Raw genomic sequence first — 17,477 nt, 5'->3', positions numbered from 1 at the left:
GAGCTTCATTGTGTTGTTCACTTGTTCCACGGTCTGACACCGGATTCTGTGGAAAGCTACACCGCTAAAGACGAGCTTTAGCTGGTATTTTTGTTAGAACTGAGAGACTTTATGAGCTGACTGTAAACAAGGACGTGAAGACTTTAACCACTTCTGATTGGTCAGACTGCTGACATGTGATTAAGCCTCCAAGAATGATTGATGGAGACCGTTAAAGGGGCGGGACTTTTCCTAATACAGCTGAAGCTACGGCTAAATCGCAGTACCGTCATTCTTATCAAAATGTCTTTAATAGAATCAAATAAACACAAAGAAAAAAGTCTTTTATGATCTCTCATGTTCCTAACTACTCATTGTTTTATCAGGGCCTGTTTGGATGAACACAGAGCTGATATCCTGGAGATGGGAAATGTTTTTAGATCAGTTAATGAAGGCAATTTCCCACGGCACACCAGACACTGGTTGAAAACACTGCTTTATTCAAATTATTGTAAGTCAGGAGTAGACAATAGAATTCTATTTTGAAAAAGACTGTATTTACAGACAAATAGATCCGTGAACGTCTTTGTTTTCCTCGTATCAGCTGGAATCTGAATCTAAACTGAACTGCTGGATAGCTTCAGTTTTCTCACTTTTTCTGTTGCAACGTTAATGTTAGGTTGGGGGTGTGAGGAGCTGTAAGCTAGCAGGAGATAGTGTAAAAGATGATTGATGGGAAGTTGGGGTGGGCGTGCTCAGCGCCAACGGTCACAACTCAGAAAAAAGAATTCTAAGGAACTAGTGCTGCTCTGCAGAAACGATGTCCTAGAAAATGACTGATTGTTTGATTGAAGCCACAAATGGCAGAACCATAATTATATTAAGTGTGGGACTTTAAAGAACTGTTTTGCTGTTTGGGCCACTGTTCAGCACCACTTTCCAACACAAAACCTCAAAAGGTCACCTGAAAGTGGGAGTCAGCTCAGGAGGTGGGTTTGGAGTGTCCTCGCCAGCGCCTGTGCACTCACTCCAGTCACGACCCCCTTGGCCTGTTCACCTCTAATTACATGTTCATCTGGGATGAAACATGAGTGTGGGGGGGGTGATCCGTGTCACAGAAAGACGATCGGGTCGGGTCGGTGCACGGCCTGGGATGACTCAAATACTTTCCACCATCATGTTGGGGGTCTGCTTTCGGCAGCAAAAGGTGCCAGCGTACAGAAAGCAGCAGCTGGGACGAGGAAGATGAGTCTCCATGAGCGAATCTGAGCAACAAATAAACATGTCTGAGGAAAAAAATGGCCAAAGGAAACCTTCCAGTAACAAGAACATTCGGAAGCTTCGGGCGGCTGGCGTGGTGTGCAGCCTGACGAGCAGCTGGCAGCAGTGGGTGTCTGACAGTGAGAAGAAGCAGGCCGGCGAGCCCAGCGGCTGGGCTCCCCCTTTGCTGGAAGAGCAAGCAGCAAAACCCAAGACATGGTTTCCAAGGAAACCACCTCCTACTCAAACCCAGAAAATGTCTGAGAGTCTTGTGGCCCAAACCCAGAATCCTCAGGGGTCATCCAACAGCGGCGAAGTCAAGAACTCAAGCCAACCTTGTGTCAAAACAAAGCAGGCGGTGAAGACTGCGAGCCTTCAGGAGAAAGGGGCAAGCATCGGACCCCTGACCGAGACGATGAAGAGGGAGTCTCTGCCATCGGGCGAGGAGATCGATAAGCTGCTGAGGAGGAAAAGCTCCCCGACACGCCAGAGGAAGTGCTCCAACATGGTGTCCTCTCTGACCAAAAGCTGGAAGCAGATGGAGAGCGAGCAAAGGCTTTCTAAAGACGAAGGAGGACCAGCGGAGGAACACAAACGCGGGGCAGAGCAGGAGAGCAGGGATGCGGGGTCGGAGAAATCACATGTGGCAGATGCTCAAACACGCGTGACAAACATTTCTGAGGACGTGAACCACTCTGACGAGGAGGCAGTGAGGATAAAAAGACCCCAGGTGTCGACGTGAGTACGGGTGTTATCCTAATACCCTCACTCCTTGGAGTGTTTAAATCTACAATTCCAAAATCCAGCGCCTTGGAAATTTCCCAGAAGTCTCTGCGAAAAACCTGTGTGTATAGATGCTCGCTAGATTGGCAAATCATTTATTTTATAAAAAGTCTTCGTAAAATGTTCATATTTTTTAGGCTTTGACTTCAGTAAACCAGGGGCGTCATATTTACATGATAAAAAAATTGAGAGCATGTGTCTGAATTACTATTAAAATCCAGGGAACTGGATATTAGTTGGGGAGTATTGAGGGAATTTGGACTTAGCCATGGTTTTTTCATGAGACGTGATTTAGCAACTTCTTGTAAAATTATCCAAAGAAGTTCCGCCGTACTCACGTTTCTGAGAAAAAATTAGCTTTTGGCTTCCTTAACATGTTTAGGGATGCCAAGGTTGAGCGTTTACACGCATTTACCTTGAGTGACAGCTGTAACAATGCAGCCCGGAGGGCAGGAATGTTTTCGGCTGAACGCCATCACACCCCATGCAGATACATGATGTAACTCATACAGGTGAAACTTTTTCTTTTAAAGGAATCATATTTTTTGTTTCCTTAGTCTGTTAATGTCGACTTAAAAATAGAACCCACTGTGTTTTGGTTATTAAAGTCTTAAGCCTAATGTTCATCAGGTCTGGGATTGTTTTGGGCTTTCGGATAAAAAAAGAAAATCTGCCATCAAGTCATTTCTGCGCCGTCAGTGTCAGATTGTTTATGTATTCTGTCCCACTGCCGTCCTGGACAGAGGTTCCTGATTGTTTTTCACAATTTTTCTTTCTTACTGCACCTTTGGGCGAAAAGTTTTGCCCTCCGCACAAACTTAAAAAGTCACCCGGTGAAAAACGATGACATCAACGGAGGCAAGACGTCAAAAAGAAAATGAATGGGGCCAAAATCTCTTATAATAAATAATAATAATAAATTTTATTTGTATAGCGCTTTAAATGGCACACAAAGACGCTTTACAACACATGAGCAAAAACAGTTAATAAGAACAGAGCGAATACAATAAAAATATTAATAAAAACATAGAAGACAGATTAAAGATTAAAAGCTATTTTAAAAAGATGAGTTTTAAGTGATTTTTTTTTTTAAAAACTGGGAGGTCAGTGCAGTCTCTGAGATGTTGGGGCAGAATGTTCCATAGGGTTGGAGCAGCAATGGAGAAGGCTCTGTCTCCCCAATTTCGACGCTTGGTCCGACAGGGGAGAGACAGAAGGTTAGCATCGGACGAGCGCAGAGAGCGGGAAGGGGTGTGACGCTGGAGGAGATTGGTGAGATATGGTGGGGCAAAAAATGTGCAAAAAATGTTATTTTTAAATTAAAAATCTACTAACAAAACCAAAACACACGTCGGTGATGTTCAAATGAAGTGTTAAAATGATCTTGTGGCGACAGGACCTACGGCTTAATGGCCATTTTATGGCAAAGTGTAAAAATTTTGCGATTTAACAAATTTTCACGCAAAATGGGAAAAAAACTTTGAGTGATTTTTTTAATGAAATTTTACACACTGCCAGCTCAAGACCAGCTATTGACTGAATATATAGATCTGGACATAGAAAGTGAGAGGTCATCCAAAGTAAATGAGTTACTTCTGGCTCCAACCAAACAAAGTAAATTCAGTCGCCATTTTTTGCGATACGTTCGTCGACGTGTTGGAACCAGATGTCCTCAGTCAGCCGTGAATGATCCGTGTTGGTCGTAGTCTAGTTTTCTGTCCCTCCAATCAGTAGTGAGCATGTTAGAAGGCCACACCCCTTTCCCTGAAAGCAGACATGGGAGAATCTGTCAATCAAACCCTTCAAACATTCGAGGCAAGGCCGCCTACTTTTATTGAGGCATCTGATTGGTCAATTTCTAATTTAAATAACTTGAACTAAAAATATAACAATTAGCCAGAATATGTTAAAAAGGTGTTGTCGAGCAAGAATGGTTATCCTAGAAAAAATATAAAGATTGAGTAATAGCTGTTTATACTCAATAGAAATGGATGGGATTTCGGCTTTTTAGGACCAGCAGGTACTTCCTGTTTGGAATGTGAGGGGGGAGGGGTCACTCAGTCTAGTTCTCATATACTCCTCGGACATCACTGGGAAGCTACTTTGGAAAAAAAAGTTGGTAGATGAACAGTGTTACCGTGGCAAGCTCACAAAATTGGGTTTTCACCATTGCTTGTGTATTCTTCATCAAAATCTTTTGAAAATGTAGCACAATAATCCTTGACTCAAGCTGATTGAAACTATATGACATGTAAAGATATCAGGAATGGTTAACGATAAACCTCTGTTGCCAAGGAAGTACAAAAGTTTACTTTCGCAGATTCTTCTAAAGTAGCACAGACCTATTCGACACCCCCAGGCAACACAAACATTGAATCGTTGCTATGGAGATAAAACGAAAGCCAATTTAAAAAAAGTGTTGTTTTGTTGTGTCGTGCCTTAAGCCCATACAACGCTGCTCACAGCTTAAATTCAGAAAGATTTTTTCTTTTAATGTTTTCCAATGTGTCCTCTAGGTACAAAAAAGACACTGAAGACGCCAACAAGATCAACGCCTTCTCCAAGAAATACAGCGCCGTGGGAAACCTCAAGAGCCGCTGGCAGAACTGGGCCGTCGAGCACACGGTTAACCAGAAGTTGAACCCTTTCAGCGAATACTTTGACTACGACTACTCCATGTCGCTGCGCCTCCAGAAAGGCCAGGAGGGTTACGGACGTCCCAAGGAGGGAACCAAGACGGCGGAGAGGGCGAAACGAGCCGAGCAGCACATCCACCGGGAGATAGACGACATGTGCTACGTGATCCGGACCATGGCAGAGCCGGGTCCGGACGGAAAGACGCGGGTCACGTTTGGACAGCTGTTTGACAGATACGTCCGGATCTCTGATAAGGTGGTGGGGATCCTGATGAGGGCCAGGAAACACGGGAAAGTGGCTTTTGATGGGGAGATGCTGTGGCAGGGCCAGGATGATGGAGTGATCATTACTCTACTGGTGTGACATTATGGTCTGTTTATGTCATTCTTTTTTTTTTTACAAACTGTTGCCTCTCTGACCTCATTTTTGGACATGGGTGGATGGAGTTCTGATACTATGCAGCAGACAAATTACATGAAGATGTCTGTTAACACATCGGTGTGGATTCTCAGTCATGATAAAAAGAGAAGTTCTAAAAAATTCAACTCAGAAAATATTGTCCAACTGAATTATTTAGAACGTCAGAAAACACAGTTTCTGCGTTTTTTTGTTTTTTATAGTTTGAACACTTTTAACTGTTATTTGTTCACATTTAAAATGTCTTGCTGATGATTTACTAAATTCTGGCGTGGCTGCATGGTGGTGTAGTGGTCAGCGCTCTCACCTTACAGCAAAAAGGGCCTGGTTGAAATCCCAGCTGGGCCCTTTCTGCGTAGAGTTTGTATGTTGTAAATATTTGGCTTTTCTCCAGACACAGTCCAAAACCATGCTTCATAGGTTAATTGGTGTCTCTCAAATGTCCCAAGCTGGGAGTGTGCTGACCTGCAACAGACTGGTGGCCTGTCTCCTGCCTTTGCCCAACAGTAGCTGGGATAGGCTCCAGCAACCTTGTCACCTATAAAGGGATTTAGCAAGTTCTGAAAATGGATGGATGGATGTTTAAAATCCAGAAAAGAATCACAATTAAGTCACAATTAGGAAAATAAAAATAAAAATGTCACTTGCATTGAATAAAAATATTAAACTCAATCCTGAAGCAGACAACAGCAAAATGACCGGTTTAAAGCTGAGATACGCTGAGATTCCATTGAAAACACCAAAAGAATGAGTTGTAACTCAGTAATGTGCAACTAATTCTTGATTTTGATCAGGATCTTTGGTGAAACTTTTCAGTAAATTTGTTTTCACTTCAGAAATAGTTTTCTGAAAAACCAAAGGTACTAAAAGTCCTTCATAGTATAAAGGGATTTTGGGCAAACAGAACTTCTTTTGGATGCTGGTACATTTTTTGCTGTGCCGTCATACCGGATTGTCCTCTGAAATGCTATTGTTAACTTTGTGTATATGATCTAAAACCTAATTTTTAAATCACAGAAGCAGACGAAAGGAGCCGGACTCGTGCTGGTAAAGTTTTGAATGGAACACATATGTAGAGCTGATGTGCAATAATTTAGCAAGAAAAGACGGCCAATTGAACATTTCTTTAGGAGGACAAAACAGCCGATGTTCAAGGAAACCAATCAAACTCCATCAGAAAAAAAGAATAAATATTATATGCAAACCGAAAGATCCATGAAAACAAAATAAAAAGTAAAATGAGATAAACATTTTTGCACATTTTCATTAAAGGAGACTTTTAAAGCAGATAAAACATGTAAAAAAATCTTGAAACAAAAGGTGATTCTTGAATGTTGACAGCTCTCCAAGTTATGCATCATTCATGTCACGCATGATGTGTTATCTTTGCCCGTCATGCTATTTTCTGCAAAGCACACCTTCCTTGCTTTACAGTAAATCACACTTAGATCTGAGAAAGTATGTTGCTTCTGATCAGCCTTCTCGACTTTTAGTCAAATTAGATCATCTCTCTGCATGTTGCTATTCATTCAAATGAAGAACCAAATCAAATCAGCATCCTTGACCTTCAATGGAATATATTCTGTCATCAAAAAAAAAGTAAAGCATGAAAGAAAAACACATTTCTATGTTTTTGTGGCGTCATATTTGTGCACAGGAGTGCTTTAAAAAAATCCTGTCTGTGAGGTTTCACTTTCCTTCACATGAGTAGACTTTTGTAAGACAGAAAAGAGTATTTAATCTCACGTAGATCTTGCAAAAGTGACTTGGCAGACATTAGCTTCTGACGTGACTCGCAGTACCGGTTTACTGCTGCTTCAACTGAACACATGTACTCCTTTAGTTTAATGTATTGGTTCCAAAATATTGGTAGAATACAAAAATAAAAGAGGTTTATTTTCTTCAATTGAGGTAATTTGTTGTTTAAATGTAATAACATTTGTTTAAACCTTTTTAGACATGCACCTGAAATCTCGGTGATACGTGATAGATTATACTCAAATTGACCTAACATATATTACCCAGAGTTCCATGCTAGTGAACCAGGACTTTGTGCAAAATGAACGATTGGAAGAGGACTACTCCACTTGTATTCTGACTGGTGAGGAACCTAATTAGACACCCGAATCCTCACTAAAACACATATGAATCTAAGACAAGAAGACAGGGAGACGTATCTTCATCCCTAGGATTTGAGATAGCAGCTAAGCTCCAGTGAGCAAAAGAAATAGGGAGCACTTGAGGAGGAGGAGGGTTGGACCATTCCTCACTGTTCTCCACACTGAGTGAACTTGTTGGCATCACTGATGTTACGGCTCCCAATGGATGACCAGTGCAAGAGCAGCAAACGGCAACAGTGAACCTAATGATTTTTTTTTTTTTTTTTTTACTTTGTCTGTCCAACAGCTGGGCAGGCAGATGAGAGCTGAGGGCCTCTTGTGTTGGACATATTTTACTTTAACAAGAGGGGTTATTAATCTTCAGACAAACCAGAGGTATGTCTGAATAAACCCCTTTTGTAATTGAGGCCAAACTTTATTAATTTCAATCATGTTTGTAAATCTTTGGTGTTGGACCGGACGGAAAAGGAAAGAAGGGAAGAAGAGAGAGGGATGTTAGAGAGAGGGGGGGGGGTGATAATAGGAGGGGGGGGGGGATAAGACCATGAAGCAGCATAAAGCAACAAGTTTACTGGTTGTTAATCATTACGGTAAGGTTCAAATGTAGTACAAAAAGGGCGGGGCCTGTTCACACACACTCAAATGTTATCAACACACCTGCTGGCTGAAAAAAATGTCCACATGTCAACATGTACACAAAACAGATAGTGTTCACACACGCATACTTATGCCTTTAAACCAACTAGTGTGAAATCTTTCATTCATTCAATCATGCAAACTGTTAGTGCAAAGGTGAGCTAACACCTGTGCTCAGGTGAGTGTTTATGTTTTTCTAAAATGGACAGTGGAATGTGAAAAGAGGAAGGAGAGTGCTCAGCCATCCCCACACCAAGACCCCCACCGCAGCAGCAGCGGCAGCCGGAACCCCCAACGCCACACGGCAGCAGGCAGGGAACAACCGCCCCCCGGGCGACCCAGTCCGCCACCCAACCCAGGGTTGACTGTATCTGAGAATTAGAATTAGACTGAGTGACCCCTCCGGTGTTTCAAACAGGGAGTACCTTTCCAAATCAACCAAAAGACCTCAACTGAGAAATTGACAGCTACATGTATTACCTATTGATGCCTCAATAGGAAAAGGCAGTGCCCGCTGGCCCCCTCCTCCACTGTTTGAAACGTTTGACGGATTTCGTGTAGCCCGCGTTCAAGGGGTAGGGGTACAGCTTTACAGCAAGCTCACTCCTGATTTGCAGGATTGGTTGACTCAGCCCGACACGGACCGATTAATGAGCTATGTTGTCAATGAAAGCCGTTGATTGGCAGAAGGTCAGTATGACAAAAGATCAAAACATTTAATTTTTGGTTTTCTTCAAAATGCATCGTGACGGTCCAACTTTGAGCGGAAACGCTCACCTGATATGCCTTGATCATTCAAAACCGTACCGCCCAGTGGAAACTAGTCTTTAGATAATCTACCAACGTTTTGCGTGTTAAAGATTGGTTTGTCAGGATCTAGGGGCTTTTTTTGGCCTTCATGGCCCAAAGTAGCATTTACGTTTCGTTTCTCTAGTTGACTTTAAAACCTAGTTTATTTATAATTGTTCCCTATCGTTCAACAGCGTCCAGTTCCGCTATGGATACTCGTGGTCTAATATTGCTGGCTACACATATGGAACCCCCCTGGAAATGGAGCTGTACAACGGCGAAGCCATCATCCAGATTTCTGGAAAGTACGCCCACTACCTGCAGACCATAACATTCGTCACAAACCGAGGTCGCTCCCTGTTTGTGGGTCAGCCTTCGGGTACTTCCTTCAACATGTACCCCGAACACGAGGGGACGGAGCTGGTCTTCATCAGCGGACAGGTGCACGGAGGCCTCACCGGTCTGGGAGCCCACTGGGCGGTGGTGGATCCCACCTTCAACACCACTGCAGCACACTAAGTGACTAAACCTATACAGGTTCAGTTTCTTTTTCGGAAACTGTTTTCGTCCATCTTTTGTACCGAACATTTTCCATCCTGGGTCACAAAGTTTGATCAAGCCCAGCTGTGTTTTTGGCAACGAAAAGCAGATAATTTTCTTTTTATTCTGTATAATGAAAATCAATAATTACTAAACCAGAAAAAGAACATGAGCCTGTTATGTTTTTGATTTTGCGCAGAGCAGTTTTCTTTTGTTTGAGTACTGGTATTACTTTACAATAACAATCAATCAATTTGTAATTTAAGACTAAAGTTGGTCTTAGATAATGAAAAATAAAAAAGTCATCATTCCAACCCAACTTTCTGTTTTTTATTTATAGTTTTCACAAATTTGGCAACTCCCCAGAGACTGTTTAATATTGTGAAACATCAACACCAAGATTTCAAATACCTCAATTAATTGTTTTCCCTCTCTTTGCACGTTTCTCAAAGACTTTACTAAACTACAATAAGATCCGGTGTTAACTCCATCAAATCTGTCAATGACAGTCAAAGTCTGACGTCAAACAATCAGTTGAAAACCATAAAACTCACACAGGGAGGTTAAATTTGACCAAATTTCAGTTGAGTTTAAAGCTGAAGAATGTGTCGTGGGAAGACTTTGAAAGACTGATAGCGTCGGAGTCCGTCTGTTCCAGTGAGGAAGTTCTTTTGAACGTCTGGAACAGAAAGGACGCAGTCGCCTCTCAGTGTTCGGCGTTGGAATTTCTGGATGATGGTGTGCTGATGGAGATCAGACAGGTAACTTGGTCCAAGGCCAGATGTTTATTTAAAACCAACTCAAAAGTCTTGAAATGGATTCTTTCACTTACAGAAATCAAACCGGAGGAACAGGATTTCAGTTGCAGGCGCGAGTTGGAAGTTGAGTTGCAGCTGAGGGAAGAACAACTGGCAGACTCAGTGTAAGAGTACAAGTAAAGACTGGTTGTTATGAAGGTGTGGATTATTTTTTTTTTACTTGTCCTGTGCTGTCCAACAGCTGAGCAGACAGATAGGAGCTGAAGGCGTTGAACATATTTTACTGTTACAAAAGGGGGTTGTGGATCTTCAAACACACTGGGTGTGTATTTGTATAAACCCCTTTTGTAATTTAGGCTAAACTTTATTTATATTGATTACATTTGTATCATTTTTTTTTTGTTGGACCAGAAGGAAAAGAAGAAGAGGAAAGACGGGAGGTGTGTTAGAGACAGGGGGTAAGGGGGAAAAGGGGAGTTAAGGAAATCTGGAGTATGACTACAGAAGTGGTGGTGGTGGGGGTGGTGGTCATGTAGCAGCATGATGCTGGAGGGTTATCATCATTACTGGTGTAAATGTTAGTCAAAAGGGGGCGGGGCCTCTTCACACAGACATACCTGTTGGCTCCAAGAATCTTCACATGCAATGATGTCAACGTGTACTCAACACAACTACAGTTCACACACAGGCACACATGCATGTAAACCAACACATGTAAAGCATTTCATTCTGTCAGACATACTACAGTATTTGTGCAAAGGTGAGCTGACTCCTGTGCTCAGGTGGGTGTTTGTTCTACTGAGGTGGATGATGGAATGTAAAAGGAGGGAGGGTGCCCGACCGTCCTCACACCAAGACCCCCGCCAAAGTGCTAGCCGTAGCCAGGGCCCCCCAACGCTGACATCATTTAACAGATAGAGGGAATCTGCCGGCCAGGCAATCCTGTCAGACACATGGACCTAGCAGGACCGCCATAGGGGCCTCCAACACCAAAGAGCAGCCAGGAGAGGATAGCCCTCTGCAGGACTGTCGCGGGGTCCCGCCGGGAAATGATGCAGAGGAGCCAAGGTAGGAGCGTTCTTTCTTTATTCAAGATCAATGACCCCTTCACTAGGTCCACGCAAGGCACAACAGGTCATGTCACCTCCGTCACTCTCCCTTTTCACTACCTGGGACACTTCCTTTTGACCTCTACGCCCCTCCTACTGGGCGTTGCTATTCATTAGGCCACAGGTAAGGTCACAGGAAACAGTCTTATACATAAAATAAATACATGATGTGGGTCCCATCACCATCTGGCGGTGCCACACTGTCACAAGGACACCACCCCCAAAGAGTCCCCCCATCCCCAGACGAGCAGCCCACCACCATCCATGGGTAACAGGCCTCACCAACCCCAGGCACAGGCCAGGGCCCTCCCAAGCGAGATCCGCTCTAGGCAACCACCGTCCCAGCCCACAGGAGGTCGGGAAGAGAGCAAGGCAGGGGCCGCCCACCTCCGTCCATGAGGAAAAAGCTGCTTCAAAATTCCAAAATGCAGGTGAGTTGAAAGTAAACATCGAACAGCTGACAATGAGGAAGTGGTCGCCTTCTAGCAAATTGTGAGAGGTTCTTCTGCCAGCTGTTTGGAGTGTCCCATGACTATTACCAAGGAGACACAGAAAAGGTAGACCTCATATAAAGTTATTTCATTGTGTTCATCTAATCTGAATCTTTTATTAATGCCTTTCAGGAAGTAGCAAAGATTTTATTTTTGTCTTTCGAACATCTGAAATTCCTGTCATTCTTTAAACTTAAGCTCCTCCCACACGCCACTACTATAAAGAACCAGGATGACGAGCTGTGGTTTAGTCTTGCAGACAAAGACTGGCTGTGCACTGAGGAGAGCATAAACATTTAGACAGGTAAAGTTAACAATCTTTATGCCACTGTTTATAGTTTATGCAAAAGTCAAATAATCTCTAAAAATGTTTTTTCACAGAATGTTTTTCTTTGCCTTCTTGACTCTTCTCGCAACCTGTGCTGCGACTGAATGTGAGTAAACAAGGAAACTACAAACTTGTCCTTAAACAAAATGATATATTTTTTATTTGCTCAGCAATGCTTTGAATTATTTGTACTTTGTTCAAAAACATCTTCATTCGTTGGGTCTTCTTCTAACTTTTGGTTCTTTTCTCTCACAGTCCTGCCCCTGTACTCGTACTCTACATCAGTGGGGTCGGGCAGCGGCAGCTCATACTCCATAACCGGCCAGGGAAGAATCACTGCCGTCAGAGTCTGGGAGTACTATTATGGCCACATATATGGGTAAATATAAAATAACCTATGATTGCTTAAACACTACTATCCGCAGAGACTGGTTGCTGTTTCATTTGTGATCAATGGAGCATTCTGTGCAGCTGAGATTTCATTTTAAGTGTGGAAAAAAACTCTATTCTTTTCTCATTTTCAATCAGCGTCCAGTTCAGATATGGATACTCGTGGTCTAGCGTTGCTGGCTACATATATGGAGCCCCCCTGGAAATGGAGCTGTACGACGGTGAAGCCATCATCCAGATTTCTGGAAAGTACGCTCACTACCTGCAGTCCATAATTTTCGTCACAAACCGAGGTCGCTCCCTGCAAGCCGGGCAGCCTTCAGGCTCTTCCTTCAACATGTACCCCGAACACGAGGGGACGGAGCTGGTCTTCATCAGCGGACAGGTGCACGGAGGCCTCACCGGTCTGGGAGCCCACTGGGCGGTGGTGGATCCCACCTTCAACACCACTGCAGCACACTAAGTCGCAAACTTTTAAAATTTTTGGATTTAATCCAAGAGATGGCCTTTAACCTTGTGTGGAGATGATTTTTATTCAGATATATACTCACGTAAAAATGTAAAAAGAATCAGTAATTTCTTAGCTCCATTTTGTCCCAAAATGTAAAGCGTGGTTGTTTGAATAAATTGTAAAAAGTGTTTTGCAATGTTGGTGTGATTCTTTTTCATTTCGGTGTTTCTGCTCAGGCCTCGAAACTGTAAAAGCAGATTCTATATGTACAAAACAAATAAAAAAATATTTAAAGAGAACATCCAAGCTTTTCCTTTTTCTTTATGTTGAGCAAAATCCTAACTGACACTAAGACACTCAGCGTTTAAGCAGGTTTAGCTACAACGAAAGACAATGAAAAACTCAGTAAGTAAAAAACCTCTGTAAAGCACAGTGGGGGAAGTATGATGGTTAGGTATTACCGTACAGTCCTAGGGTAAAAACTAAAAATGATTATCACTGACAAAAAATGAACTGTGTGAGTCGGCCTTTCTCTACAGACACATAAACACGCACTTCAAATTGGTACGAATTGTAGGATTAATGCATCTATTCAGTTTTTGTACCTTTGCTAGCTTTTGCTAATGAAAGAACCAGAGTTCACCTGAGGTCAGATTTATTCAATTTCAACAGGAAAAAAAAATAGTTTTTTCAAAAAGAGCAGTTTTACACTTTGTGGCGGTGGCTTGTTATCTCATAAATCTGATGTCAGCACTTTCAATAAGGTTAATGCAGGACTTTTATTTTGCTCTTTAGAATGTGTTCTTTTGAACAGGTTGATCTGGTTAACAGGAGTGACGGAAAAAGATAAGGTAAGAACAATTCTCACAGGTGGACATCCTCGTTCCTGGTTCTCACCTGCCGTGGTTCACCATTTCCATCCTCCTTCACATTTCTCTGCCCGCTTCGCCTCAGATTACGTTTGTGTAAAAGTCAGTCAGCTGGGATTCGCCTCAATACAGGTAGTCAAAGCTCTGAAAGACGTACTAAGGTGACTTGTATGAAAGAAACCTGCACATTTGGTTTGGTTACAAACCATAAATGTTCTATAATTGATTAAATACAGAATCAGAATGTAACTAGAATGTAACTTTAAAAGTCCAGACGTGACTGACAGTGACTTACCAGATCTTTCTTCTAAATATTTTAACTTGCTTCCTTAAAGGTCTATTTGAATGGAAATGTTAAATGTTCTATAATTGATTATGGTAAATACAGAATCTTATTCATCATAAATTTTGTGCTTTAAGCTTTTAGAAACTGTAGTCCAAGTAGTCAGTGTGTCAGTGTAAAGCTGTAAGGGCACACAGGTGTTCGCACAAAATATCAAGGTCAAAAACTTCTCAGTCAACCTGTAGAGCCAAAATGTTCATGTAGACCAGGGGTCGGGAACCTATGGCTCGCGAGCCATATATGGCTCTTTTGATGGTCACATGTGGCTCGCAGACAAATCTTTAATTATAGTTTCTTTTTTTTTTTCATTAGACCAGTCCTTCTCGGGCGCGATGCGATGCCAGAGGCGCGCAGTAGTAGCGGTGCTTGGAGAGAAAAATCTGTGCCAGCACTATAAGTTCACAATTGTCTATTATTTCACAGAGTTTGTTCCACCCGGAAACCTGTGAATTGCCGTGCCCAAAACTGCGCTCCCGTCTCTGAGAAAGAGCGCGCAGTTGCGGGGACGGGATGTGTGAGGAAGAAAGAAGAGGGTGGGGGGGTTGCGGGGACCGGCAGCAGGTGAATCGCGCAGGGATTATAAAAACGTAAAACCCGCTGCCCGTCACTCACTGCAGCGTGTGAGTGTGTGTTTGGCTCCCCGTCTGCATGTGATCAGTCTTTGTCACATCTACAGAACATTCAGACCTACGATCACGTTTAAAGTCTCAACGCCTGCATGAAGCAGAAACTCACCACGTATCAACCAGACTAGACCATCAGCAAAACTACCACGAGAAATACTCATCATTTATTAGCAACAGCATAACAATGTTATTAAAAAGAATCCACAGACTTATTGTACTTTAAAAATGTTGAAATTACATCAAATAAACACATTCATTTGTATATTTAGTTTTGAATATATTGTCGCGGACGGAGTTGGACTGGGTGGCTGTTGGGCCGCGTTATAAGTTCTGGAGTTCATTGAAGCAAAGATCTGATTGGCTCTCAGTTCTGTCGCTCAGCCTGCTGTTAGGTAGTTTGGACCAATGGGGTTCAGCCATGGGCCGAATAATGGAAATGGGAGGGCTGAGGCGGCAGTGAAGGAATATAAAGTTGGGAGAAGCGCTGTCGTCTCGTCTCGGCGGGAGAGATTCAGGAGTTGCTGAATTAATTGTACGGCGTTTGTTGCGGTCTACAGTAACCAGAATAAAGAACCCTAAAAGAGGTTGAGTCTCCGTGCCTCAGTGTGGAAAAGAGATACCACATTATTGCATGGCTCTTTCGAAATTACATTTAAAAATATGTGGCGTTTATGGCTCTCTTGGCCAAAAAGGTTCCCGACCCCTGATGTAGACTGACCAAAAAAATAAATGCAACACTTTTGTTATTGCTCCTATTTTTTATGGTATGAACTCAAAGATGTGAAACATTTTGCACATACACAAAATAATTAGTTCCCTGAAATATTGTTCACAAATCTGTCTAAATCTGTGATAGCGAGCACTTCTCCTCTGCCAAGACAATCCATCCCACCTCACAGGTGTGCCATATCAAGATGCTGATTAGACAGCATGATTATTGCACAGGTGTGCCTTAGACTGGCCACAAGAAAAGGCCACTCTGAAATCTTCAGTTTTGTTTTATTGAGGGTGTTAGGGGACTCAGACAACCAGTCAGTATCTGGTGTGACCACCATTTGCCTCATGAAGTGCGACACATCTCCTTCGCATAGAGTTGATCAGGTTGTCTATTGTGGCCTGTGGAATGTTGGTCCACTCTCCTTCAATGGCTGTGTGAAGTTGCTGGATATTGGCAGGAACTGGAACACGCTGTCGTATACGCCGATCCAGAGCATCCCAAACATTCTCAATGGGTGACATGTTCGGTGAGTATGCTGGCCATGCAAGAACTGGGATGTTTTCAAATTCCAAGAATTGTGTACAGATCCTTGCAACATGAGGCCGTGCATTATCATGCTGCAACATGAGGTGATGTTGTTGGATGTACGGCACAACAATGGGCCCAGGATCTCGTCACGGTATCTCTGTGCATTCAAAATGTCATCAATGAAATGCACCTGTGTTCGTCGCCCATAACATATGCCTGCCCATACCATAACCCCACCACCACCATGGGCTACTCGATCCAGAACACTGACATCAGAAAGCCACACACGCTGTCTGCCATCTGCCCTGAACAGTGTAAACTGGGATTCATCCGTGAAGAGAACACCTCTCCAATGTGCCAGACGCCATCGCATGTGAGCATTTGCCCACTCAAGTCGGTTATGACGACGAACTGGAGTGAGGTCGAGACCTCGATGAAGACGACGAGCATGCAGATGAGCTCCCCTGAGACGGTTTCTGACAGTTTGTGCAGAAATTCTGTGGTTGTGCAAAACGATTGTTTCAGCAGCTGTCCGAGTGGCTGGTCTCAGACGTCCTTGGAGGTGGACAGGCTGGATGTGGAGGTCTTGGGCTGGTGTGGTTACACGTCGTCTGCGGTTGTGAGGCCGGTTGGATGTGCTGCCAAATTCTTGGAAACGCCTTTGGAGACGGCTTATGGTGGAGAAATGGACATTCAATTCCCTAGCAACAGCTCTGATGGACATTCCTGCTATCAGCATGCCAATTGCACGCTCCCTCAAAACTTGCGACATCTGTGGCATTGTGCTGTGTGATACAACTGAAGATTTCAGAGTGGCCTTTTCTTGTGGCCAGTCTAAGGCACACCTGTGCAATAATCATGCTGTCTAATCAGCATCTTGATATGGCACACCTGTGAGGTGGGATGGATTGTCTTGGCAAAGGAGAAGTGCTCACTATCACAGATTTAGACAGATTTGTGAACAATATTTCAGAGAACTCGTTATATTGTGTATGTGGAAAATGTTTCACATCTTTGGGTTCATTCCATAAAAAATGGGAGCAATAACAAAAGTGTTGCGTTTATATTTTTGGTCAGTGTACAATTTATTTTGTGCAAGTGACAGGTCGTAGAGAGCATTTATACAACACGTAAGGGTAAGTGGACTGCACAAGGAGCCAGAGAGTCCTGTTCTCATGCAGCTTGACTGTTAGGCTGCGTTCACGTTGCCCTCGGCAACGCGCGTTTATGCGACCACTTTCATTTATGTAAACACACGTAAATGCACTTTTTGGGCTTCCGTGTTCAAACCTCGCACAATCACAAGTAGCTACGCATAATTTTAAGGCAGTTTTCGGGCTCTACATACAAAATGCACGGCCACTGAATACGCAATCACAGATAAATCAGTTGAATTTTGATCAGTCAGGGACTTGGATTTGGTAGTGACCTGTGGCTGACGTCCCTTTTATTTCACAGACATGCCAAACTTTTTAAAAGCCCCAAATCTGAATTAATTCCTTACCCCAACATTTAGCCCTCCAAGCAGAGAGGGAAAAATGGCCTCTTCAAATCCAAACATCGCTACCACTCGATGATGTCATGAATATTCGCCGCTCATCTACGTTAACGCATAGCTGCCAACACTCGCAATATGTATAATGTCGACACCTATAGGCATTGTCACATTCAAATAATTATAAATGAAACTTAAAAAACCATACAT

General features: G+C 43.1%; 2 protein-coding genes across 2 annotated transcripts; both read left to right on the top strand.

The window, feature by feature from the left end:
- The first annotated feature begins 1,153 nt into the window (after window positions 1-1,153).
- abrab (actin binding Rho activating protein b) lies at window positions 1,154-5,714 on the top strand. Its single transcript, XM_004073935.5, has 2 exons — window positions 1,154-1,977; window positions 4,539-5,714. Exons 1-2 carry the CDS (start codon window positions 1,235-1,237, stop codon window positions 5,020-5,022), a joined length of 1,227 nt encoding a protein of 408 aa, XP_004073983.2. The 5' UTR covers window positions 1,154-1,234; the 3' UTR covers window positions 5,023-5,714.
- A 5,522-nt stretch (window positions 5,715-11,236) lies between these two features.
- Window positions 11,237-12,987, top strand: LOC101173797 (zymogen granule membrane protein 16). Its single transcript, XM_004073752.5, has 5 exons — window positions 11,237-11,585; window positions 11,718-11,823; window positions 11,901-11,953; window positions 12,103-12,226; window positions 12,376-12,987. The coding sequence occupies exons 3-5, from the start codon at window positions 11,902-11,904 to the stop codon at window positions 12,698-12,700; spliced, it is 501 nt and encodes a 166-aa protein (XP_004073800.1). The 5' UTR covers window positions 11,237-11,585; window positions 11,718-11,823; window position 11,901; the 3' UTR covers window positions 12,701-12,987.
- Window positions 12,988-17,477: the final 4,490 nt, after the last annotated feature.

This window comes from Oryzias latipes, chromosome 11 (assembly GCF_053564925.1).
Source record: "Oryzias latipes strain Hd-rR chromosome 11, Olatipes_Hd-rR_3.1".
Classification (NCBI taxonomy): domain Eukaryota; kingdom Metazoa; phylum Chordata; class Actinopteri; order Beloniformes; family Adrianichthyidae; genus Oryzias; species Oryzias latipes.
The sequence above is the reverse complement of the archived record's forward strand: the minus strand, read 5'-3'. Positions and strand labels throughout refer to the sequence as shown.